At 50.7% G+C, this 20,733-nt stretch overlaps 1 protein-coding gene across 1 annotated transcript in view; it reads left to right on the plus strand.

Annotated features, from left to right (window-relative positions):
• Positions 1–20,733, plus strand: part of MLLT6 (myeloid/lymphoid or mixed-lineage leukemia (trithorax homolog, Drosophila); translocated to, 6) — a gene marked incomplete at both ends in the record, with an annotated part of 30,494 nt that overhangs the window by 4,060 nt on the left and 5,701 nt on the right. Inside the window, 6 exons of the mRNA XM_010294098.1 lie at positions 1,102–1,156; positions 2,742–2,851; positions 3,314–3,417; positions 4,131–4,224; positions 5,472–5,579; positions 14,740–14,838. Of these exons, the coding sequence (XP_010292400.1) occupies positions 1,102–1,156; positions 2,742–2,851; positions 3,314–3,417; positions 4,131–4,224; positions 5,472–5,579; positions 14,740–14,838 (570 nt within the window). The remainder of the gene's footprint in view (positions 1–1,101; positions 1,157–2,741; positions 2,852–3,313; positions 3,418–4,130; positions 4,225–5,471; positions 5,580–14,739; positions 14,839–20,733) is intronic.

Here is a 20,733-nt window from a genome sequence, read left to right on the forward strand (position 1 = left end):
TGGAGGCCGGTGGCGGCCGGGCTGAAATCGGTGAGGGAGGAGGAAGAGGTGTAGGGCCTCGGCATCCGCTGTGAGGCGAGGAATGGCACCCAGGGCCATGGCGCTGGGGTTCCCTGGCTCTCGCCATCCTGCCTGGCTGGACCATCCCTATCTCCTCGCCTCCCCCTCGCCGGGTGTGCGTGGGGGGGGGTGAGGCCTGTCCTCACCCTGCCCGTGAGGGAAACCCTTCGGTGGGTTGGGGGCTGCTGCTGGCCTTGGAGGCCTCCCTGCCCCCGGGGCCTGGTGTGAGGGGGCATCCCCTGAGCGGAGGGGGCTCATCTCCGACCGCTCCATGGCTGCTGGCCTCCAGTGGAGGAGGCAGCGTGTCTCCCCTTCCTCACAGCCTTCCCTGAAAGCAGCCATTAGTGACTGGGCACGGAGCTGGGCGCAGAGCCGTTCCCATCCTCACAGCCCATCATGGCGCTGGGCCTGCACCCTCCCACCCGGCATGGCGGCGCTGAGGGAGCTTCCTCCACCCTCACGGGTGGCAGGGACTCTCCGGTGCCCATGCTCCCCTCACACGCTCGCCGTCCCACCTCAGCCACCCCCGGAGCTGGGTGTGGGGGGAAGCAGGGTGCCCACCTGCCAGGCTCGCCATGGCCCCCCACACCCCTCCAGCAAAAATGTCACGACAGCCTCACCCACCTCTCATGAGACTGGAAAAAATATCGCAAGAGAAAGAGAGAAGGAAGGAAGGAAAGAGGCAAAGATAGATAATGGTTTCTTTTTATTTGCCTTCTGCTCTCTGAGTCATGGTTTTCAATTTTACTCCCCAACCGCAAAGACTAAAACTCTTTTTTTAAAAAGCCCCGTGAAAGTCAAGGTTCGCTTGTAGCCCTGTGGCTCTTGGGCTGAGGCTTTAAATACGTCCCCGTCAGACAGGACGATATCAAGCTGTGTCAGAGTATCTTTTTGCACCCAAACTGCTCTCTGCCCTTCTTCCACTTCCTCTCTTTGAAAGCAGCCCCCTCTTTCATAACCATGTTGTAAATGAATCATCTCTTTTCTGGCCCTGTGCCCCTGGGAGTTAGATTAAACTTGTTGTTTCTGCTTAATTTCAAGAGATGTGAACTGTGTCCCCACAAAGATGGAGCCCTGAAACGGACCGACAATGGGGGTGAGTACCTCTGCGCAGAGCCGGGTGCGTCGTGCAGAGCCTCCGGGGACCCGGCAGCTGTCCTGGGCGCAAAACAATTAATTTCTGAGCCTATGTGACCAGAAAGGGAAGGCTGGAGGCTCCAGAGGAATGAAAACACTCTGCCTTTTTCTTACAAAACTTCACTTTCTGAAGCCTCCATGGCGAGAGCACCTTTCCCTGGGGGGGGAACCTGCCTTACCTCTGTCTGGCATTGAAGCACAGCCTCTGAAATGTGCAGTTTCTTGAGTTCAACCTCACAGGAGTCGGTGCACAAGCTGGCATTGTTTACAGAAATGTGGAAGTTGTCGAGTTATTTGCCGCACGCTTGCACAGCAGCAGTGCGATCCTCAGGTTAACAGAGCCTCAGCCTTGAGTCCCCATCTGAGAGCGGGGACCAGGATGCAGTGAAGATGTTTTTCTCTGCAGGATTTACCTGCTCATCATTGATGCTTCTCAGCCTCTGGTGCTGTGAAGAACTGTGGAGTCTGAGTTCAGTTGTCAGAACTTGCAGCTATTGATCTGTATAGATCAAACTTAATTTTCTCAAAATCTTGTTTTTCAGAAAGGCTTCTGTACCTACCTGCCACTTACCTTAACACACAAAGAGTTAAATTAGGCAAGGAGGTCTTTATTCTGATAGGTCCCATATTTAAAGAAGAAGCGCTAGGTCCAGGATATTTTGTAGAAGCATCTGCCAGAGCTGGTCATAAGCGCCAAGAGCCTTACTGCAACAGCACAAGTATCATGTTGGGGGATTGTTTTATAATAACACAGCATCTTCTTCCAAACATGTTATTACATGGTTTGGTCAGGTCTGTGTAGACAGGCACAAGAAGTGTTACAACCATGTCACTGTACAGAATTATATAGTCCAAGTACTTACTGTGCTGCGTGATTCTGTAAGCATGGAGTTTGGTTCCGCCTGCCCAGGCGAATCCATCCTAATTCTAGCTAAATCCTTCCAGTGCAGTAGCCATGCCAGTATGGATCAGACCCCAAAGGCTCCTAACCTTCAAACTTTCTCAGTTCTGTCCTGACCAGATGTAATTTCAACTTACACATCTGATTTGGGAAGTGTCTTGGTGGATTTAGATTTTAATCTATCTTGGCTTGCTGAAAAAGAGCCTTCTCTAGCCATTGATAACAGCCAATAAAGGGAGCTTTGTTTGCAGTAGCATGGGACTACACATCAAACCTGTCCCATCAGCATCATTTACTGCTTGGATGCTTTTCCTGGGTTTGGTTAGGTCTTCAAGTCTGGGTTTCAAGTCCTGAGGGGGTGCTTTTGAGAACGATGAGTGTTGTACATTTCTTTTCCCAAAGAAATCTCTGCTTTCTTATTTAATCTGGAGGTGGTATCCGTCTATCTTTCATCCACAAATTTGATTCCTAACCAAGTTACAACAAGCAGTATTTCAAATCTAACATCTAACTTAAGTTGGCTGCCTTCCTACACTCTCTTCCTTCTCTCCCTCCCATGCTTGTCTGCAGCCCTGTCTGAGTTTAAGACTCTGCTGGGTTGCCCCATGTGAGTCTCTGTTCTCTGTCTTGTTTGCTTCCCCAGGATGGGCCCATGTCGTCTGTGCTTTGTACATCCCAGAGGTGCAGTTTGCCAACGTGCTCACCATGGAGCCAATTGTCCTGCAGTATGTACCCCACGACCGCTTCAACAAGGTAAGGCCATCTCTTTCTGCTGCTGCCCCAAGTGTACTTGCCCGCCTTGGATTGTTGGGGTCATGTTATTCTACCACATCTCCTGTCCAATTTATTTTCATTTCCAGGTACTCAGATTCCTTTCAAATAACTAACAAAGTAAATCTCCGTTCCTGCAAATAACTTTCTGGTCCTCCATTCCTCTCTTCCCCAACTCCCTGCAACTTGAGCAATCTCCACCTTGGAGTTGCATGTTAGTTACTCCACATTTTGATCTGACACGGTTGTTATTTGGGGAGAAAAAGAAGATGCATGAGTTTAGTGCATGCCACTGAGAAATAAGACAGAGCTGTTGTCATAGGAGTGAGATGGCTGGACACACAGTTACAAGTTTTTGCAGGCTTTGGCTTCTGGTGAACAGTGAGAGTGAAGTAGACACTTCGTCTGCCTCTTTGAGTGAGCACTTTTCCTTTTCTTTGGCAGACCTGCTACATCTGTGAAGAGCAGGGCAGGGAGAGCAAAGCAGCCTCTGGAGCATGCATGGCCTGTAACCGACACGGCTGCCGGCAAGCTTTCCATGTCACCTGGTGAGTTCCCCACAGCATCACCCCGAGAATAGCCCCAGCTATTGGTTTTGCTGCTGTGGCTTAGAGCCTGCACCAGATGGGTGGTGTGGGGAGTTGGGTTAATCACCCTGGGTTTATTTTGTGCAAGGGGTATCTCAGCCTTGCTCAGTTTGTGAGGGGAACTTCCCCAAGAAGGCTGAGGTTTCACCAGTGAGCCTTCCCTGCTGAGAATGAAGGCTGGGGATTTCCCTAAGACTCTGTGGAATCCGAGAGGAGAAGAGATGAGTCACAACCCAGGAATGTTCCTTCTCCAGCAAAGCACATGCAAGAGTATCATCTAGATGATGCGATTTTAAGGGCTGATATCCTCATGTACCCTCCCAGACTGAAAACAACATTGCCTATCAGCAGAACAGAGAGATTCCCAGCTTTACGTGGATTCCTTGCTCGTTATATGTCTTTTGTTGGAATTGTTACTGGTCTCCCAGGCCTCCCTTAAGAAAAACAAAAATTACAAGACAATCTGGTAGCAAAGTACTGGCAATTTTGAAGATCTTAACATGAATTAAAAATCACCTGAACTTTTTTCCTCCTCCTTGCATACCATTTGCCAAGCAGAACAGGAAACTTCAAGACCCTGCCTGGGTATCTTGAACTGTTCTTTGCCCTTTGATGGGATATGTGGTCTGGTCGTACAATTTGCTTTACCCTCCTCCTAATTGTGTGTATTTCAGTGCCCAGATGGCTGGCCTCTTATGCGAAGAGGAAGTCCTAGAAGTCGACAATGTCAAATATTGTGGCTACTGCAAGTACCACTTCAATAAAATGGTGAGTTTCTTCATCCTTGCAGTGGAGGTTTTTTGTCACGTATAAGGCATTGTCTTCATTGTCTTCATCCTAGGTTGTATCTGTGCTCAGAGCAGTAAGAAATGCCAAGAACACATAAACAAGGTCTGCAGCCTGATTCCCTTTTCAGCCATTCAGAGTCACTTAGGAATAAAGATTAATTTATGTTTTGCATTTCTATAGCCTCTTTAAACTCATTTTGAAAACTAGGGATTGAATTCTTCCCATCTATTTTGGCTTCGCTTACCCACTCTGTAAAGCTGAAAGGTAAGTCTCAAGAAAGGAGAGCAGCTGTTTGAGGCTCCAGGGCGTTAGGGGTATAGCTCAAGCACCCTGAGCAGGAGGCTGTAACAACAGAACAGTCAAAACTTCTGCCTGAGGACAGGGACAGCCCAGAAGAGCCATGGAGTCATTAACTGTTTGAGGGGTATCTGGGGCAAAGGACCTCCCCCCTATTAATTACAGTACAGAGAGGAAAGAGAGGAACCCTTTTCCTGTTCTGCATAATTAGTAGACACCTGCTCTCCCCCCTGCAGCAAAAAGGAAACTTGATCCTCTCACTACAGCTTTATCTCTCAGTGGCTCCTTTGTTGCTGGCCTTTCCCACTTTCCTTCCTGCTTATCAGTGCTGTCACATACAGTGACTGACGTCTTGAGCTTCCCCTCAAAGTCAAACTGGAGGACACCTTCCCTGTCTTTCAGGTACCCTCAGTATCTGACACAAGTGTAGCCCTGTACCAAGTTTACTGATGCTGAGATAAATAGCAGGACTTCTGCTAGTGCCTGGAGTCTGAGAACAGGGGATCCTTCCACACACCCCCCCACGCCCCACTCAAGGCTGAAAGCTGGACACTGCTTTTCAGGAGGACTGGCTTGTCTAAGCAGCATTGCTGCTACCATTTATCTTGGTGTTAAATGCTCTCTTAGGAGCTGTGCCTTTCTTCTTACAAGTATCAGTGTGCGTGGACCACCAGGAACCAAAGATCTGGGGAGTTAGATCTACGTGCTGTTTGTAAAACCACTAATAGGGTATGCGCTGTTGCCCCTGTGTTAGGAACTAGACTTGGGCATCTGGTACAATTAGAATTTGGTCCTGCATGTGGTAGACAAGCCATTTACTGTAATATTGCTCACTGTAACAGTGAAAGCTGGATTCTATAACACTGTTTCCCCTCTCTCTCTTTTTGCTCCTGTTCTCCACCTCCTCTCCCCTACCCCACTTATCTCAGAAGACCTCACGTCACTCTGGAGGTAGCTCCTTCATTGCTGGAAGAAGGAGTCGATCCACGTCCCCTGCTCAAGAGAAACATGTGTCCCACCACGAAAGGCCAAAGAAGGTAAGATCTGCACAGAGTCTGTCAATCCAGAGAGGCAGAGTCACGTGGGATGGAGGTGAGAAGGGGAGGAGTGTGCAGAGGGCACCGGTGGCTCCTCAGTTGAGCCCTGACTCCGTAAAGAGTTTCAGAGTCAGAGATCTGAATAGTGGCTGTGTTTTTAAACAGGCCTCTAGAAATGTGTATGCAAATAGAGCAGCGCAGCCATGGGGGACGTGAGGCCAAGTTTGCATGTTCAGATTATGCCAGAGGGGTCCTGGCAGAACATGCCTATGAGATACACAGATTTCCCCTTTCTATCTTGTGGCAGGTCCACTTTGAGGATGATGTTGTGCTATGATTTACAGCTACTGAGTTGATCTGTGTGGAAGTAGTTTGGCCTGTGGTTTTAAATGCAGCAGCTTGAGAACATAAACTGGAGGTTGTTGTCCTCAGATCCCAGAGTCCAAGTTTTAAAGGACAAAAAGATACTGATTAGTAATTTGCATTGTGGCCGGCAGGTTAATTGTAGGCAAGAATAATAATTAGTATAAACTAGGTAGTACTTTGTTAGTCAGATTTACCAGCCACAGGGATTCTACCTGCTTCAAGTCTACCTGTGAAAATAGATTATCTTCGTTAAACAATTATTTATGCCAGATCTGACTGGTATGATAGTTATTTATCTAACTCTGATGGTTAAGACATATTCATCAAAACTGCTGTGGTGTTACAGCACATGTTAACAGCGCACCAAGGTTCATAATTAACCGACCGACTCACGTGACAAATGCTCATATTTCAAGGAGAAGCAGCAGCGAACGTGTAAGGCAGAATCCCAGCAGACTCCTGGGTTCTGATAGGGATGCAGGTTCCAGTGTGGAAGGGTCTGTACCAAGTGAAATGAGGAGGCCAGAGGCTTGTGAGGTGTTTGTTATTTATAACAGTAAATAGCCCTAAGAGGCAGAACATGCGTTTTTGGAGGATTCAGGTTCCAAGGGAAGAGGCAGCAGAATAAGAAATGTTCCCTACCCCTTGATACAGCTTTTGCAAATCAAGAATCTGCAATTTAGTACTTGCCACCCTCCTTTGCACCCCATCTACCCAAAGCAGTGGGGTAGGATCTGAAGCAGAAATAACTTACACAGGGATACTGTCAGCATGGTCAGATAGTTTTTAATACTTTATGGGTCATATCCTGGGTTCTGTTAGCAGAAATCCAGAATTACTCTACCAAGCAACCTCTGGCTATTTTCCACTATCGTCAAAAGCCAAATTTACCTTGTTGTATAAACACAATTGATGATACCCCTGCAAATTGCAGCGTGAATCTTTTTAAGTCTTGCCATAGGTGTCTGGCTGTTTACCTCTTTTTTTTGTTTGTTTTTGTCTTGTTGCAGTAGGCATCCTCACCATGCGTAAATGATTTTGAATGGTAATGATAGTGACCCACATCCAGAAACAACCCGATGACCCTCCGGTGGGTTATGTGGCCTAGGTCTGATGGATCTCAGCCCAGTCTCCGGGGCACAAGGGCATCCAGGCTTTCAAAAGCAGTATGGCCATCAGTTAATACTCACTGACACCCTCCTGGCATGTCCGTCTGAGAGTCCATAAACTGTGTGGGCAGGAAAGCCATCTCCTCCTTTATTTACAGAGGTTATCCCGCAATATCCAGTTTGAAGCGCTGCCCACCGTGTCCATTACGTGTTTGGGAAGCTTGCCCAAACCGTACCCGAGAGGTGGGCAAACAAGGCAAGCCCCGCGTACAGAGCGGCGCTTACCCCGCGGCCGACACCGAGACAGTACATTTCCTCCCGCCGCCAAGGCTAAAGCGTATGGGGAGTATTTACTCCTCTTGTGTGTTCAGCTGCTGCGAGGCGAGGAGGAGGCGGGAGGGAGAAGGAGCATCTGTGGCACGGCCGGGGAGCGAGCGCTTGGCACAAGGTGAAGGGCTGTACTGGAACGTGCTATTTTTAGCCAGCAAGAAGGCGGAGGGGGTGGAGGAGAGGGCAGGATCGGGGTGATTGACGGCAGCTTTGGAGAGCTCGGCTGTAATTATAACTGACAGAGCGTGCGCGGCCGAGGCTGGGCAGCGTCCGAGGGTTTCTGTGTTTGCACAGCTTCTGGGGGCGGGAGCGCGCTCACGTGCCTGGCAGGTAGGAGCAGGGGAGGTGCTGCTTCCCGGCTTTGCTTGGAAAGCAGGTCAGTGCCAGGGGGAGAGCGAAAACAGGAGGAATACGGATTTATTTATAGGCTTCTCAGTGGCGCTTGCCACTATTGTTAGCCTCTGGGTTCCTCACAAACGTGCGGAGACTCTGTCTCGCTGCTGCCTCGCCACCCTTCCCCTCCTCGTTGGGTCTGGGAGCAGCAGATCCCATGGAGGCCCCTTCCAGGGCCGGGATTGCTTGGCACGGACGCAGCGCAAGTGCAAAATCAACTCCTGCATGGAGAGGGGGAGTCAGCACGGAAAGGGGGACGAGGTGTGCGAAGCAGCTGAGATGGGCAGGGTAAGGAAGGCACTCTCTGCTTCCAGGCGTGTTTGGTAGTTTATAGGTCTGGGAGTGGTTGTGAAGTGCAGGGAGGAAGGACTTGGGTGTGAGGTGGTGTGGGAACAGAGAGACCTTTCAAAGGGGTACCCAAAGAGGGGGTTGAATCATTAGTTCCCACATGGTTTTGGAGTACGTGACTAGCAGTGCGTGATCTAATTGCACATGTTTCAGGGGAACTGGGCGTGCTGCTTGGCCTGAAGTAGAACAGCTTTTTCTTGAGCCTGTCCAGCTGTGCCGCCGGCTGGTCCCTTCCTCCCGGAGCTGGAGGCGTCGCAGGGGAGCTGATCACTCGGCAGCGGGCCGGAGCGGCTGTGTGAGTCCCTGGGCTGCAGGTTGCTCATGGCTCTCTGCTCCAGAAGGAGCTTGGTGCCCGAGAGCTCCCTTCCAGTGCAGGGCTGTAAGCTGTTTGCTTAGGCTTTATGGAAGAAAACTCGGGCTGAGTCAATGACTAAGTGAGGGGCACAGGATTTAACCCAGTGCCTTCAGTAAGACAGCAAAGACTTGGGATTTGGACTCCTAAGCCGTGCTGTAAAACAGTTCAGCATTTGTGAAGAGTCTTGTTCTCTGCGGAACAAGGCACAATTGTGACGTGGGACTGCAAGCCAGCGTCGGCATCCCTCCGCCTCTTGCAGGCGCAAATGATACCAGCCCAAGCATTTCCTTCTGTGCTGTCCTGAAAATGGGAAAGCTCCAGGCTTTGGGTTTTCCTCAGAACATACCAGGCCTTAGCAAAACCAGCCCCGCTTATTTCTTTGGGGTTGGTATTGTGTGTGCTGTACCCTGTGGGAGCCTTTGCAGGGTTGGTTTGTTTAAAAAAAGAAAGAAGAAAGAAAACAATAGCTAAATACCAAGAAAATGCTGGATGACGCACAGGGGTTGAATGAAGTACAGATGTTCTGTCACCTATATTGTCTGCATGAAACGCACAGACAAAAATTACCATGCTCCACGGAATGAAATTTCTCACTCCAGGAGCAGACGGGAGCACATAGGCTACAACGTTTTTAGGCACATACCCCATGGAGGGAGGCACTCGTCCCGTCTTATTCTTAGCGAACACCTGGAACCCGTAAGCAAAATCAGGGGACTTTTAATTTGGGTACGGGATATTGTTACGAGGAGATCGGTCTCTGCCCAGTGACATAGGAAAGAGAGGCAGGCTCTCGGAGCAAATAAGCCCACCTGCAGTTGTTCCTCAGGTCTGGGTACAGAGCCAGTTCTCCACAATCATAACACACCTTTAGCTTCTGAACTGCTTCCCTAGCCACGGCGGAGGGCACTTTATGGGGGTACAGGGACTGTCTTTGTCCTGTTGCCCTTATCCCTTTAGCACCAGCCAGAGCAGTGCACGAGTCCCCGGTCCCACGGCGTCTGAGCAGATGCACGGCAGAGCCTGCCTCCCCGCTGCCGTTGCCTGTCTGTCTAGACTGATGCCAGTGGAAGAAACGAGCCAAGGCTTGGCCTGGCAGATTTAGCACACTGGAGAAGTTGTACTGGGCTGAAATCTAAATTCAGCGGGTCTGTGAGAGGCTTTGTGTTTGCATTCGAGTTGGTGACGGAGGTCTGCCTTGTGGAGTTTTGTGTCCACACAGGTACCAAGGGGCAAAGTGGACATTTTTTTTCAAGTGGGATGCAGGTGGCTGCTTGCAAGACCAGCACAGGTTTTTTGGGAAGGAGTATTGAATCTAAATCTACTCTGATCTAGCTATAGAAGCCTTGTTTTACAGCATCCTTGACTAGCTTTCTGTGACCTCTTGTTATGTGGGTGTTTAACTGCCCCCAGCAAATCCTTCCATTAGCAGGGGTGCAGCAATTCCCTGAGAGCACACAAAGCCCAGCGAGGGCTGCCCGTGAGTCCTTGTGTAAAACACTCGTGCACTCAGAGCGTGTCTCACGGCAAACCTGTGAAAACCCCAGCACGGCCCTGGTGCAAGCCGGGCTGCAGGCCGGGGCTTAGTGTCCGTCTGCCTGGTGCTGCCTTGCTCCTGGCTGCGGCTGCCATGGCTGCAGCCCAGAGCCAGGCCTCCTCCTCCGGGTGAGGGAGTTCAGGGAGCCTGGGAAAGAGAGAGGGAGCGGTGGAGCCCGCTTGGCTCTTCCCAGCTCTTCCCTCCCTCCTTCCCCTGCCCAATCTACTTTTAATGATCCAATTGCTGGTGTCCAGCAGATTAGAAGAGGGGGCTCGGGGAAGGGGAGACGGCGGTGGGGGGAGCAAGAGGAGCTCTGCACAACCCTTTTTGGCAGCGAGAGATCCTGTTTCGTTCCTCCTGCTCTGGGGAGCTCGAAGGGAGATTGTGTCGCCGGCACGCCCCCCGATGCAGCCGCGCTCCCCCCGCCGCAGGCCTGGCCTGCTCTGTGCCCACATGCCAAGCCCCAGCTGCTCAGCCCTGCATGGGGAGAGTTTTTTTTCCATGAAGTTTGTTGCTGGGGGCAGGTTCACGTTCCCTGCAGACTGCAGCTCGCCCAGCCAGCCAGCCTGCTGCAGGGAGCGCCGAGCGGCCGCAAGGTAGGGCCCGGCTTTTGCTTGCAAAGATGGGATGGGGGTGTTGAATGCTTTCCTGCTCTCACAGTGCAGCCATCCTCCCTCCTCCTCCTCCTCCTTCCCGACTCTTGCTTCACAGCAGAGCCAGGCAGGTCTCTGTGGGCAGGCTGGGCTGTTGGCAGCGGCGGCATTGTCTGTGAACTTTCCTGGAAGCAGGGTTTGCAGAGGAGAGTGCCTGCGTGCCAGGGAGGTGAGGTGCTGGACAGAGAAAAGCCAGGTGGGGAGAGGGCACTTGAGGGGCAGGAGAGAGTGCTGCTTCCCCCCGTCGCCTTGCCCTCCCTTCCCTTTGCGCCCTGCGGCTCTTGCAGGAAGCATTTGGAGCCTTCCGGTTCCTGGAGAGAACCCACACGTTTAAAAGTCTCTGGTGCAAGCTGGGGAACGCCCGGGGTCGCCTGAGGGCCTGCCAACACAGGCAAGATAGCCGGGAGTGATGGAGCGCCCTGCCGTCTCGGCGCCGTGGTCTCTGCGGGCCCCCGAAGTCACCTTCCCACCAGTGCCTTGGTCTGGGGGCAGCCCGGCCCGTCTGCAGAATGTCCGTGGGGTAACACAGCTCATTGTCCTGCCCATTTAACACGAGGCACTGCATTTCTCCAGTAATATTGAAGAAGGTGTCAGATCCTGTTGCCCTTCCGAGTACCAAAAGTATCGGAGAGTAACTGGAGGGTGGCAGATGGGTGCTACTGGGTGTGCAAAGGCAGTGCAAAGCCCAACTCTGCAAAGCTTTAGGGCTGCTGGCTGTGGCCCGGAGAGCTCCTGGGTACCTGCTCCTGTGGGTTTCTGCTCTGCCCGAGCAGGAGTGACGCAGGGAGCCTGGAGAGGAGGTGGTGTGGGAGAGGGAGAAGTGCTTGGTGAGCACGGGAGGAGCAAGGTGAGGTGTGCCTGTGGGCATGGCCTGGGGCTGCGTGCAGGGACGCCCAGCAGAAGGGCTGCGTTGGGCTCCTCGGCAGGCTGCGGTGGTTCTTGTTTCCATGCAGTCCTTTGAGTGGAGCACGAAGTCTGGTCTCTGTGGGACAGATTTTCTAAATAGTTTGAGTGCAGTTGCTCAGCACATGTAGTCAGGGCCAGATCTTCAAAAGAGCTCAATACCCCACGTTTAGCTTTTTGGAAAACCTGACCATTTATTCAAGCATCTAAATGGGAGCTGAGGCATTCCAGAAATCTGGTCCCTATTGTGCAGGCTGGATTCTTGCTGAATATGTACATATGTACGCACTCCTACATATAACCAGGGGACTGCTCAGCTAGCTGTTGTGGACTCTGCGCTGCCGGCAGCAAAGAGAGATTTTTCAGACAGGAGACAGCCAGGATTTTGAAGCTGGAGGATGTGAGTTTGGTGGTTGCCATCACAATGAAACTGTGGGAGGTTTTATGGTTCACTGTGGTGACAGTCCGGACATTTCTGCTTTTTCCCACGCATATGCACGTGTGATTGTGTGTGTATGTAGGTGTGTAGTTCATTGTCATTAACTAAAATAGCTTGGTTCTGCCTGGTCTCATCTTGACCATGATATGTGAAACTAAATCATTACAGTGCTGTCTCATTGGCGCTTGCAGCTTGCGTCTTATTCCCTCCTGTTGCAACTTCGTGATTGAAACGCGTTTGGGATTCGGGGTCTGAAAATGAGAGAATAAGCTTTGTGGTATTCAGAAAGTTTAAGGATCAGGGTCTGTGCAGTTATTTGGTGAAATGTATTGCAATGAGGTGTCTGGCTCCTGTTTTCCATTTGTGGCTTCTGTGAGTGGCACTGGCAGCATCTGCAAGTAGGCGAGCCTGTGTCCAGGTGGAGTGGGGGTCCCTGACTTTTCTTTCTGAATTTTTGGGTGACTTTCAGAGAAATCTTAGCAAGTTCTCTCATCCCATGTGTCCTGGTTTCCCCATTTGTAAAATGAGATGTAGATTATTAAAAACTTCTCTTCAGCTCGTTGAAACTCTCTGCTGCGTGCTATTGAGTGCCAATTGTTACTACTGCTGGAATAATGAACACTGATGTACACATGGTCTGTGACAAACTGCTTCACTAATTGGGCCACAGTTTCTCCATCTTCCTGTCCTAGAAGACCCATGAGAGTTACACAGAGCTTATAGCACGAGAAGCTCCCAAGTGTTTAAAACATTGAGATTTAGTAAAGATTTAATTTTAATTTGTCTTTTGGCACTTAGTTCTGTAGAGATCACATTTTCAAGCTTTCCTTGTTCACTGCCAAAGCTAGAGCTGTATATTAGAGAAAGGGAAAAAAAGAAAACAGAGATTCTTTTAAAATACTGTAGCTCTAGGAACAGAGGCTGTAACAGATATGCCAAACGCCAGGAGTCTTGTGATAAAATGATGGATATTGGCAGTGTTTGTTGGGCGCTGAGCAAGTGCAGTGAAGCTCTAGGCGGGGTTTGCCTCCTTTTTTTCACCAGCTCATCCCAGTGAAAGCTCCTGTGGCGTCATGGCAGGATCACTGGTGGCTGCAGCATGGGCCTCCTTTTCAAGTGTGTTGACAATCCAGCCAAACCCACACCGGAAGGTGCTGATCCCTGTAGCACTTTTGCTTCACCTCTGCTTTGCTTCACGCCTGCCTTCTCCAGCCTTTTCCTCCTGCCCTCTCCCTCCTCCAGTCCCTGTTTTCCCCCCCATTTTAGTGTATTGGTTCCTAAGCTAATTATTCCACTCTCTTCTCTCTCTCCCAAAAACACACAGTAGAGCTCATGTATTTGCTGCAACTGCATCTTCCCCTGACAGCATTGCATCTTTGGCGCGTGCTGGCAGCTGTAGCCCCAGGGCTTTGCCTGCATGAGGGAGCAATCAGCATCTTTCTGGGCAGTCAATGATTTTTGATGTCACTCTTCTGTTCTGGATGCACCTTCGTTCCAGACTGAGGACTTCACCTTCTAGAATAAAACGCCCATGTGAAGGAGTTGTACCAGAACAGGCATCCTTTTCTGCAAAAAGGTCTCGGAGACAAGAGGATGGATTTTTCTAAGCCCTGCTTCTCATGCAGGTGTTTATCTGACAGCAGGTCTCTTGGCCCACACTCCAGTGACCACACTGTGAAGTTCGGAACTGAGCACAAAAGTTTCTGCAGCTTCAGTGAAGAAGGCCACATCTTTAGCTGACATTGGTAGCACGGGAAAGCTCCTGTAGTCAGCTGAGTGTGTCCCCATGGGAGCGTGCAGCTAAGACAGGGAGGAAGCAGGAGGGTGTGATGGAGCATGCTCTTCTATCTGTCCATCCTGTATGCCAGCCGGCCTGGGCATCCTCAAGCCCCACTGACTTGAGGTCACGCAGGCCTACGTTTTCAGGCCTTTCACTGAAAACCTCTCAGTTTTAGCATAAACATCCAGATAGCACTATATAAGAATAGCTGCCTCAGTTGTGGTCCATTCCTCAAGAGAATACACAATCAGGGTGGGCAGGACTCAGTGTTTCTCAGGCCATGATTCTTCCTTGCTTTGCAGTTTGAAGAATCCCATTTTTGTGGGGTTTTATTGCGGGGAAAAAACAGGATGAAGAAATCAAACTGAATAGTCTGTCTCCTGTTAGCAGAGATGGACCCAGACCAGCTGTCTCTGTTGGGAGGGGAGATGCGGGGGATCTCTAAGCTAGGTTCAAACCTAGGTTCCGAGATCTCCACTGACTGATCTCTTTCTCTGTGCACGCGTGACATGTACTGAAATCAAGATTCTCCCACTGGCTGTACAGGGTGGATCTGAGAAACCCTAGAAGTAGGTAGAGAACGAGCTTCAGGGGGCACAGAGTCCCCTTGGGGAAATAGCAGGAGGAGGGCTCAGGTTTCTTGAAATCAGTAAGGGCTTGTTAAGGCCTTCCCTATCATCTTACTGTAAACTGATTTGGGGGCTTCTGTTGATATTCTGCACTCCAGATGTTGGCTGCAGCTGGGGTAGAGATAGTGGGACACTCCCAGCCAGAAGCTGGGAGATGGGGGAAGGGATACTGGGCTCGTGTGAATGGGTGGAGAAGGAAAGAGGAATATGAATGTATGGTTGTAAATCCACCCCTACACACCCTCCTTTCTTTTCCCTTACAACTGCTATTCTCAGCAGAGGAAAAGCTAGCCTTCCAGTACTCTCTGATTTCTTTTGCAGAGTCGGAAGGACAAGGAAAGACCTAAACAGAAGCACAAAAAACGTCCGGAGTCTCCCACCAGCCTTACCCCATCCTCGGTGCCCGTCGCTGCAGAGAAGGTACCAAACCCACCAGGTGCAAGCGTGTGAATGCAGGGTGGGGAGGGAGGGGGAAGCCACTGACACTGGCTTTTCTAGGAAGCGGGAAGGACAGGGCAGAAGAGCAGAGAAAGGGCTTTTGTCCATTTATTTTGATTCCTGATTTGTCACATTCTCGTGCTCTCTGCCTTACTCCCCACCTCGACACCCACCTTGGGAATTTAACATGGCAGCTGTCTTGATTTCTGTCAGCACTGACGACACAATCATGGAGCTAAACTCCCAAGTGATTGAGCTGTAAGTGCCAGCCTGTTTTGCAGCAGATGTTCAGAGTTGAAACTCTTCGCAGCATAGATAAATATCCATGCTTTGGCCTTTTCTGTTGCCGCATTGTAAACACCTCAGGCAGGTGGATAAGCAAGGCAAGGCTTGTGGGAGGAGGTGTTATCCTTTATTAGACAAACTGATATAGCTGATTTCTGCTACTCACTGCTGAATTCATGCTGCTGACATGGGCTCTTGCACCTGGCTGTGAATCGGGGTAACTCTGAGCTTTCTGTAATTCGTGCCAGCCCCAAACTCCAGTAGTGCAGAATAAGTGCACTGGAACTTGCCTTGAGCTTGCATGCAACAAGGTGAAGGCCAAGTTTGCAGTTGTTCAGGGTCAGGGAACAAGTGAGGTTACTCCAGCACCTGGACCTTTGGAGTTGTACTCTCCTCTCTGCAGTGGGAATGTAAATTAATACAGCTCCGTAGCAGCGCTGTTCTGGTGTGAGAGTAGGACTAGGGCCAAGCTCCTGCTAGAACAAATAAACAACATGTCCCAGGAATGTCCTTTTGTGTACAGAAATGCTACTTGGAAAGGCCTGGGTGTCCTTTACGTGGCAGGACTGCCTCGTGAAAATGAAAATTCACAGGCTAGCAGTGTGTGCATATGTGAGAAGAACTGCAGGGGCAGTCTGGAAGAGCGAAAGCTCCTGCCAGTCAGCACAGTGTTGCTTTGGGTTAGGACTGAAGAGGATTTTGTGTGTTCTGTGTGAGGCAAAGCCTGGAAGCAAGGAGGAGATGTAGGTCAGAGCTAAAATGGCAAAGCTGGTCTCATGGGTCTCAGGCTGGGAGAAGCAGAAAGTTACAGTGGGACAGAGTGGAGGAACAGCCTCTGAGCTGCAATCACTCTTGATTTACATGTACTCATGTTAGGGCAGCCCAGCTCTGCCTTTTGGGAACAGCGGATTCACCCAGTTAACAGAGCTGTCAGGAACTGATGGCCTAAGAAGATTATTTCCAAGCTGAACTGAAATCCAAAACCTGACTCTTGGCCAGCTAGAGTGGTTGTTAGACAATTACCCACTGTCTCCTCCAAAACCCTGCCAGACCTTTATAAATAAGGAGGGAAGGGTGCAATTCAGTTTTACAGGCAGCTTTCAACTCTTTGTAAGCTAAAATTCAGGAAATCCTAATTACTGTAGCTGTGTTTGAGTGACAGGGTTTTAGTGTTTCCTTAGGGACTTATTATTAATCCTCATAACAGAGAGTGTATTTCCCGTGCTTTTTTGTGTATCGATCCTAAAGCATTGTTCAAACTCTCTGTTGCCAAAGGTACCCACTTTGGATCAAATCTAAGAGCTGCTACAACATCGCCAAACCCCTTGGGGGGTGCTTGTATGAGGCGTTTTAGATAGTTGCCAGTGTAACATTGCACAGGTTAGACTAATGTAAAACCTTGAGACACGTTAATGTTGCATGTTCAAACAGGTCTCTTCTTTGAAGCCAAAACCGTCTTTGTCCTTTCTGGGTCTTAGATTAGTACAGCTCATTCCAGTAGAGTGTACTGGTGAGTGGGTAGCATAGATGCAGCAAACCAAAAGCTGACGTGTGACTACACAGAAGAGCATTGCTAGTCCCTGCTGTGCCATGGTTAGAGTCTGAAGAGAGCTGGGGTCTGTTCCTCTTTTTACCACTTGGGCAAATAATTTATCACCTCCATGGTTTTCTTCAAGTTACCCAATGAACCAGAGCATAAACTCCCTAGGGATAATCCCTGCAGATGACACAGCCCCCAGTCTTCTGTGGGGAGCAGCTGGGTGAGAGCAGATCTCAATGACCTGTAGCAGTGAGGGCAGATGGTCGTGTCCAGGCGCCCGGGAGAAGGACGCTGGCCTGGAGCAGCTGTGCAGAGCCGCGGGAGGCCAGTGCAGCCCTTGACGTCTGTGCCAAACCCATGCTGCAACGTTGCCAAAGTGACACCACATACAGTGCTCCTGTCCCGGTGCGCAGGCTGTGCTGGAGCAGAGATTGGGCTGGAGGCACTGAGCATCACCAGTGTTTTAGAGCCGGCAGCGAGGAGCAGGAGCATCGGTCAGACGCGTCAGCAGAAGGGACTTGGCACCGCTTGCTCCTTGGGCACCAGGACTGTGGGCAGACTGTAGTGTGGCACCAGCCACCAGGCCATGGAGAGGTGTTACCAGTACCTGAAGCCATGCTCCAGTCTGCTCCCAGTTTGCTCAGCCTAGAAGGAGCCTGGGGCAACAGACATCTGAGCCCCAGTGTCTGATGTTGCTACCAAAGCCCTCTGAAACTTTCAGTAACCCTTTAATAATGTGTTTTCAGAGCTATATAGAAAATCAGCAGGACTTTTCAATTTACTTCTGGTTAGGCTGACAGCAGTGGAACTGTGTTTTGCTGCTTTGGAGGAACAGTGCTATATCCCACTTCCTTGTTCCTTCAGGCAGCTTGGTCTCTGGGTTCGCATTTTTCTTTAATTTTGGAATCCAGAATTATTTCTCAGTGCCAATTTTCACCTAATACATTGTCCACCCTATGCTCCCCTCTTGAACCGTTTAGTTATGAAGAAGATGTGGTTTCAGTCTTCCTCTTGAAATCAATTGTGCTAGACCTCTGACTTCTGCCAGATTTGTGAACATTTCACTGAATGCTTCCCTGTGTCTTCTAGAAATCTAAATATTATTAATATCTGACAACCTGGACTCTACCAGGCCTCCGTGCCCTGTCTGTGCAGTGACAAGCTCTCACTGCCTCACTCTGATTTGGGGGATAAACATACTGAAAACCGAGTGGTGACCTCTGCTCTCATCTGCACTGGAAAGTGAAACTAGGGTGTGAATTCACAGCATGCAGAGGACCCTTCGTAACACCTCTTCTGAGCTCTCCCCTTCCCTCCCCTGCCAAAAATGTTTTTGAGCAATGTGATTTTCATCGCTCTCAAAGAGGGGCAGGAGACCTTGCCCGTGGGGCACAGGAGTGTCCCCTCCAGAGAGCAGGCAGAGCAGTTGACCTGCTGAAAATCCCCCAGTGATGCTCCAGAGCCAGGGCTTTTGGGTGGGTTGGGGGGGATTATAGAGAGTGACTTTGTGCTAATATATAGGCTGTCATTTGTTGTCACGCTGGCTACTTGGAGCTCCTGCAGACTTCTGGGGAGTAGAAAGGAGGCAGAAAACATCCCCTCTGGGTAATAGTTTCAGGCTGTAATAGTTTCTGGTTATTTCACATGGTCTATCCAAAACCACCACAATGCTGCCAACTAGTAAGGCTTTTGAACAGCCTGTTGGAAAGATGGCATTCATGGAGTGGGCCTGGGGCAGAGGAGGGTTTCTCGCCAGGGGAGGAGCAATGAGTTTCACCAGTAAGTCCTGGCAGCCAGGGCTGCTCTGGCTCTGTAGTCACACACCGCCAGACAAATTCAGGAGGCAGTTTCTACGCTCAGGATCTCTCTGTGTAGCTGGTGCCTGGTTCTGGCGATCGAGGTTAGCAAGCAGCGTGCCTCTCCGCTCACCCTGCAGATGCCCCTGGGGAGCCGTCCTGCCGCTCTCTGTTGCACTTGCAGTAAATCTACAGGATTGCAAGCCACCCCAGCTGCCTCCTCCTGCCAGCTGCAGACATCATGATCACTTGTTGACACACACTCACACATGCTACGTGTTTTGGGCTGCAACATCTGGCTTGCTCTGGGTTTTGTAACCTAAGCCGTGGATGCCAAGGCCTCCTTGCACCCACCCTCTCCCGGTCAGGTGCTGGAAAGGGAGCGCAGCAGGACGAAGAGTGTGCGATTCCAGATGCCACTGGAGGCGGGGAGACTTTCCAGGTTTCCCACTGTTATTTGAGCTCTCGGCATCTACCCAGGACCAGCCTGGAGCTGACAAATCCTGGGAACCGCTGCACTGCGCCTGGCTCAGGCAAATCCACTGTCGCTGTGATGGGGTAGGGGTTTGTGGGGGAAGGATGATGATTACCCCTGCTAATCAAAGCATGTCTCAGCATGGATATTTGCAATAAGAATCCCTAAGCCTTTTAGCATTCCTTGTCCTGACATGAGTGGGAATTTGCCAGTGACATCAGGGAATTAAAAATACGGTCTTCAGCCCGTCTAGGTCTCCTGTCCCCACCTACAAAGAACAGCAGCACTGATCTTGAGGCTGAGGGAAGGGACGTGGTAAAGGTTACGAGTGGCTCAGGCGCAGAGCTGCTGTAGCTTGTGCCCAGAGCTCGTCTGGTCTCTACCTAGCGATCCAGCGCGGAGAGGCAGCTGGTGCTTACAGCCGGCGGTGCGTGGGCCGGAGGAGCTCCTGCTCTCGGCGCATTGTTCCTCCCTGCTTCCCTCCCTCCTTCGTGTCCTCCCTGCTTCTCTCCCTCCTTCGTGTCCTCCCTGCTTCCCCTCACCAGTAGTTTAATCCAGGGCAAAGCCGCTCTGCGTTTCGACACGGCGCCAGCCTCCCCCACCCCTTCTGTATTTCATCAGTGGTTCCCTCTAGGAGCTCGTCCCGCCAATCAGGAGGCAAAGAGATGCTCTTCTGATTTCCCATAAATAAATTAATGAATGAAGAGCTTGGGTGCTGCACAGTGTCACAGAGAGGCCAGAAAACAGGTACAGCCCCTCGGGGGACAGCGAGTGCCGGGGGGAGGAGGTCTGTGCATGCCTGCGCTTGGGTGTCCGCGCGACTTCGTCTCACTTCTCCCAGCTCCGGGGTTGAGGCAGGAGTTTCCCCATCAGACTGTCACCTCCAGCTGGGGCAGCAGGTTTATTCTGGTGACATTTTTCACTTTGGTTGCTTTAAGTAGACCTTCAAAATGTAGCTGCTGCTTCATTTTGAAAGAGAGCTCTCACTTCCTCAGTGCTTCCCTATTTTTTTTTTCCCTCTGCAGCATGCCCTCCCCCACACACCTGTTTGCAAGACATGGAACGCTGGTGTTTCTGCACACACATCCATGCATTTCCAGGCTGGAGAAAAGCCGATGATCCAGAGATTGAGACCTCTGTGTATGCACAAGGCGAGCAGCAGGCATGCAGGTTTCTCTAGTCCTGCTCCCTCTAGGCAGCAAGCCCTGAGCTGGACAATCTCCTTCATTAGGAAGGCAATAGGACTGCAGCCCTCGTTACTGTTATTAATATTGGCATTATGGTAGCAGACCCCTCCCCTTCAGATCAAGGCCCTGTTGTGCTTGGCAGTCCACGTGAGTCTCCTGGAAGGCTCTGCTGCCACACAGAGCTTGCGGGCTCCACGGAGCAAAGTGGGAAAGAAATAAAGACACAGAGAGGGGAAGTGATTTAGTGTGGTTTGAGTTTCCTTCTCTCTGCTCCTCAGCTGCAATGCTTGGGCCCTTGCCCCAGATTCAGGCTCTCTGGAACGGCTGCTAGAGAAGGGCCCTTGTGGCTGTACCATACAGATCTGTCTGCCATGACCTGCTTGGCAAACAATATCTAGGATAGCATCTAGGAGGTGGGAAAATCCTGCCCCCCAAAATCTCTGGGAGTCTCTCGGAGAGGTCTGTGAGGTCAGATCAGCTCTACAGGTGAGTGTCTGTCCATTCACCCCCTTCAGCTGAGCCAGCTCAGCCTCTCTTCTCCTCCTTCCCGCCCCCCCCCCCCACTTTTTCAATTAACATTTATTTTCCCCATCC

The sequence above is a fragment of the Phaethon lepturus genome, unplaced genomic scaffold, assembly GCF_000687285.1.
Source record: "Phaethon lepturus isolate BGI_N335 unplaced genomic scaffold, ASM68728v1 scaffold41010, whole genome shotgun sequence".
Taxonomy (NCBI): domain Eukaryota; kingdom Metazoa; phylum Chordata; class Aves; order Phaethontiformes; family Phaethontidae; genus Phaethon; species Phaethon lepturus.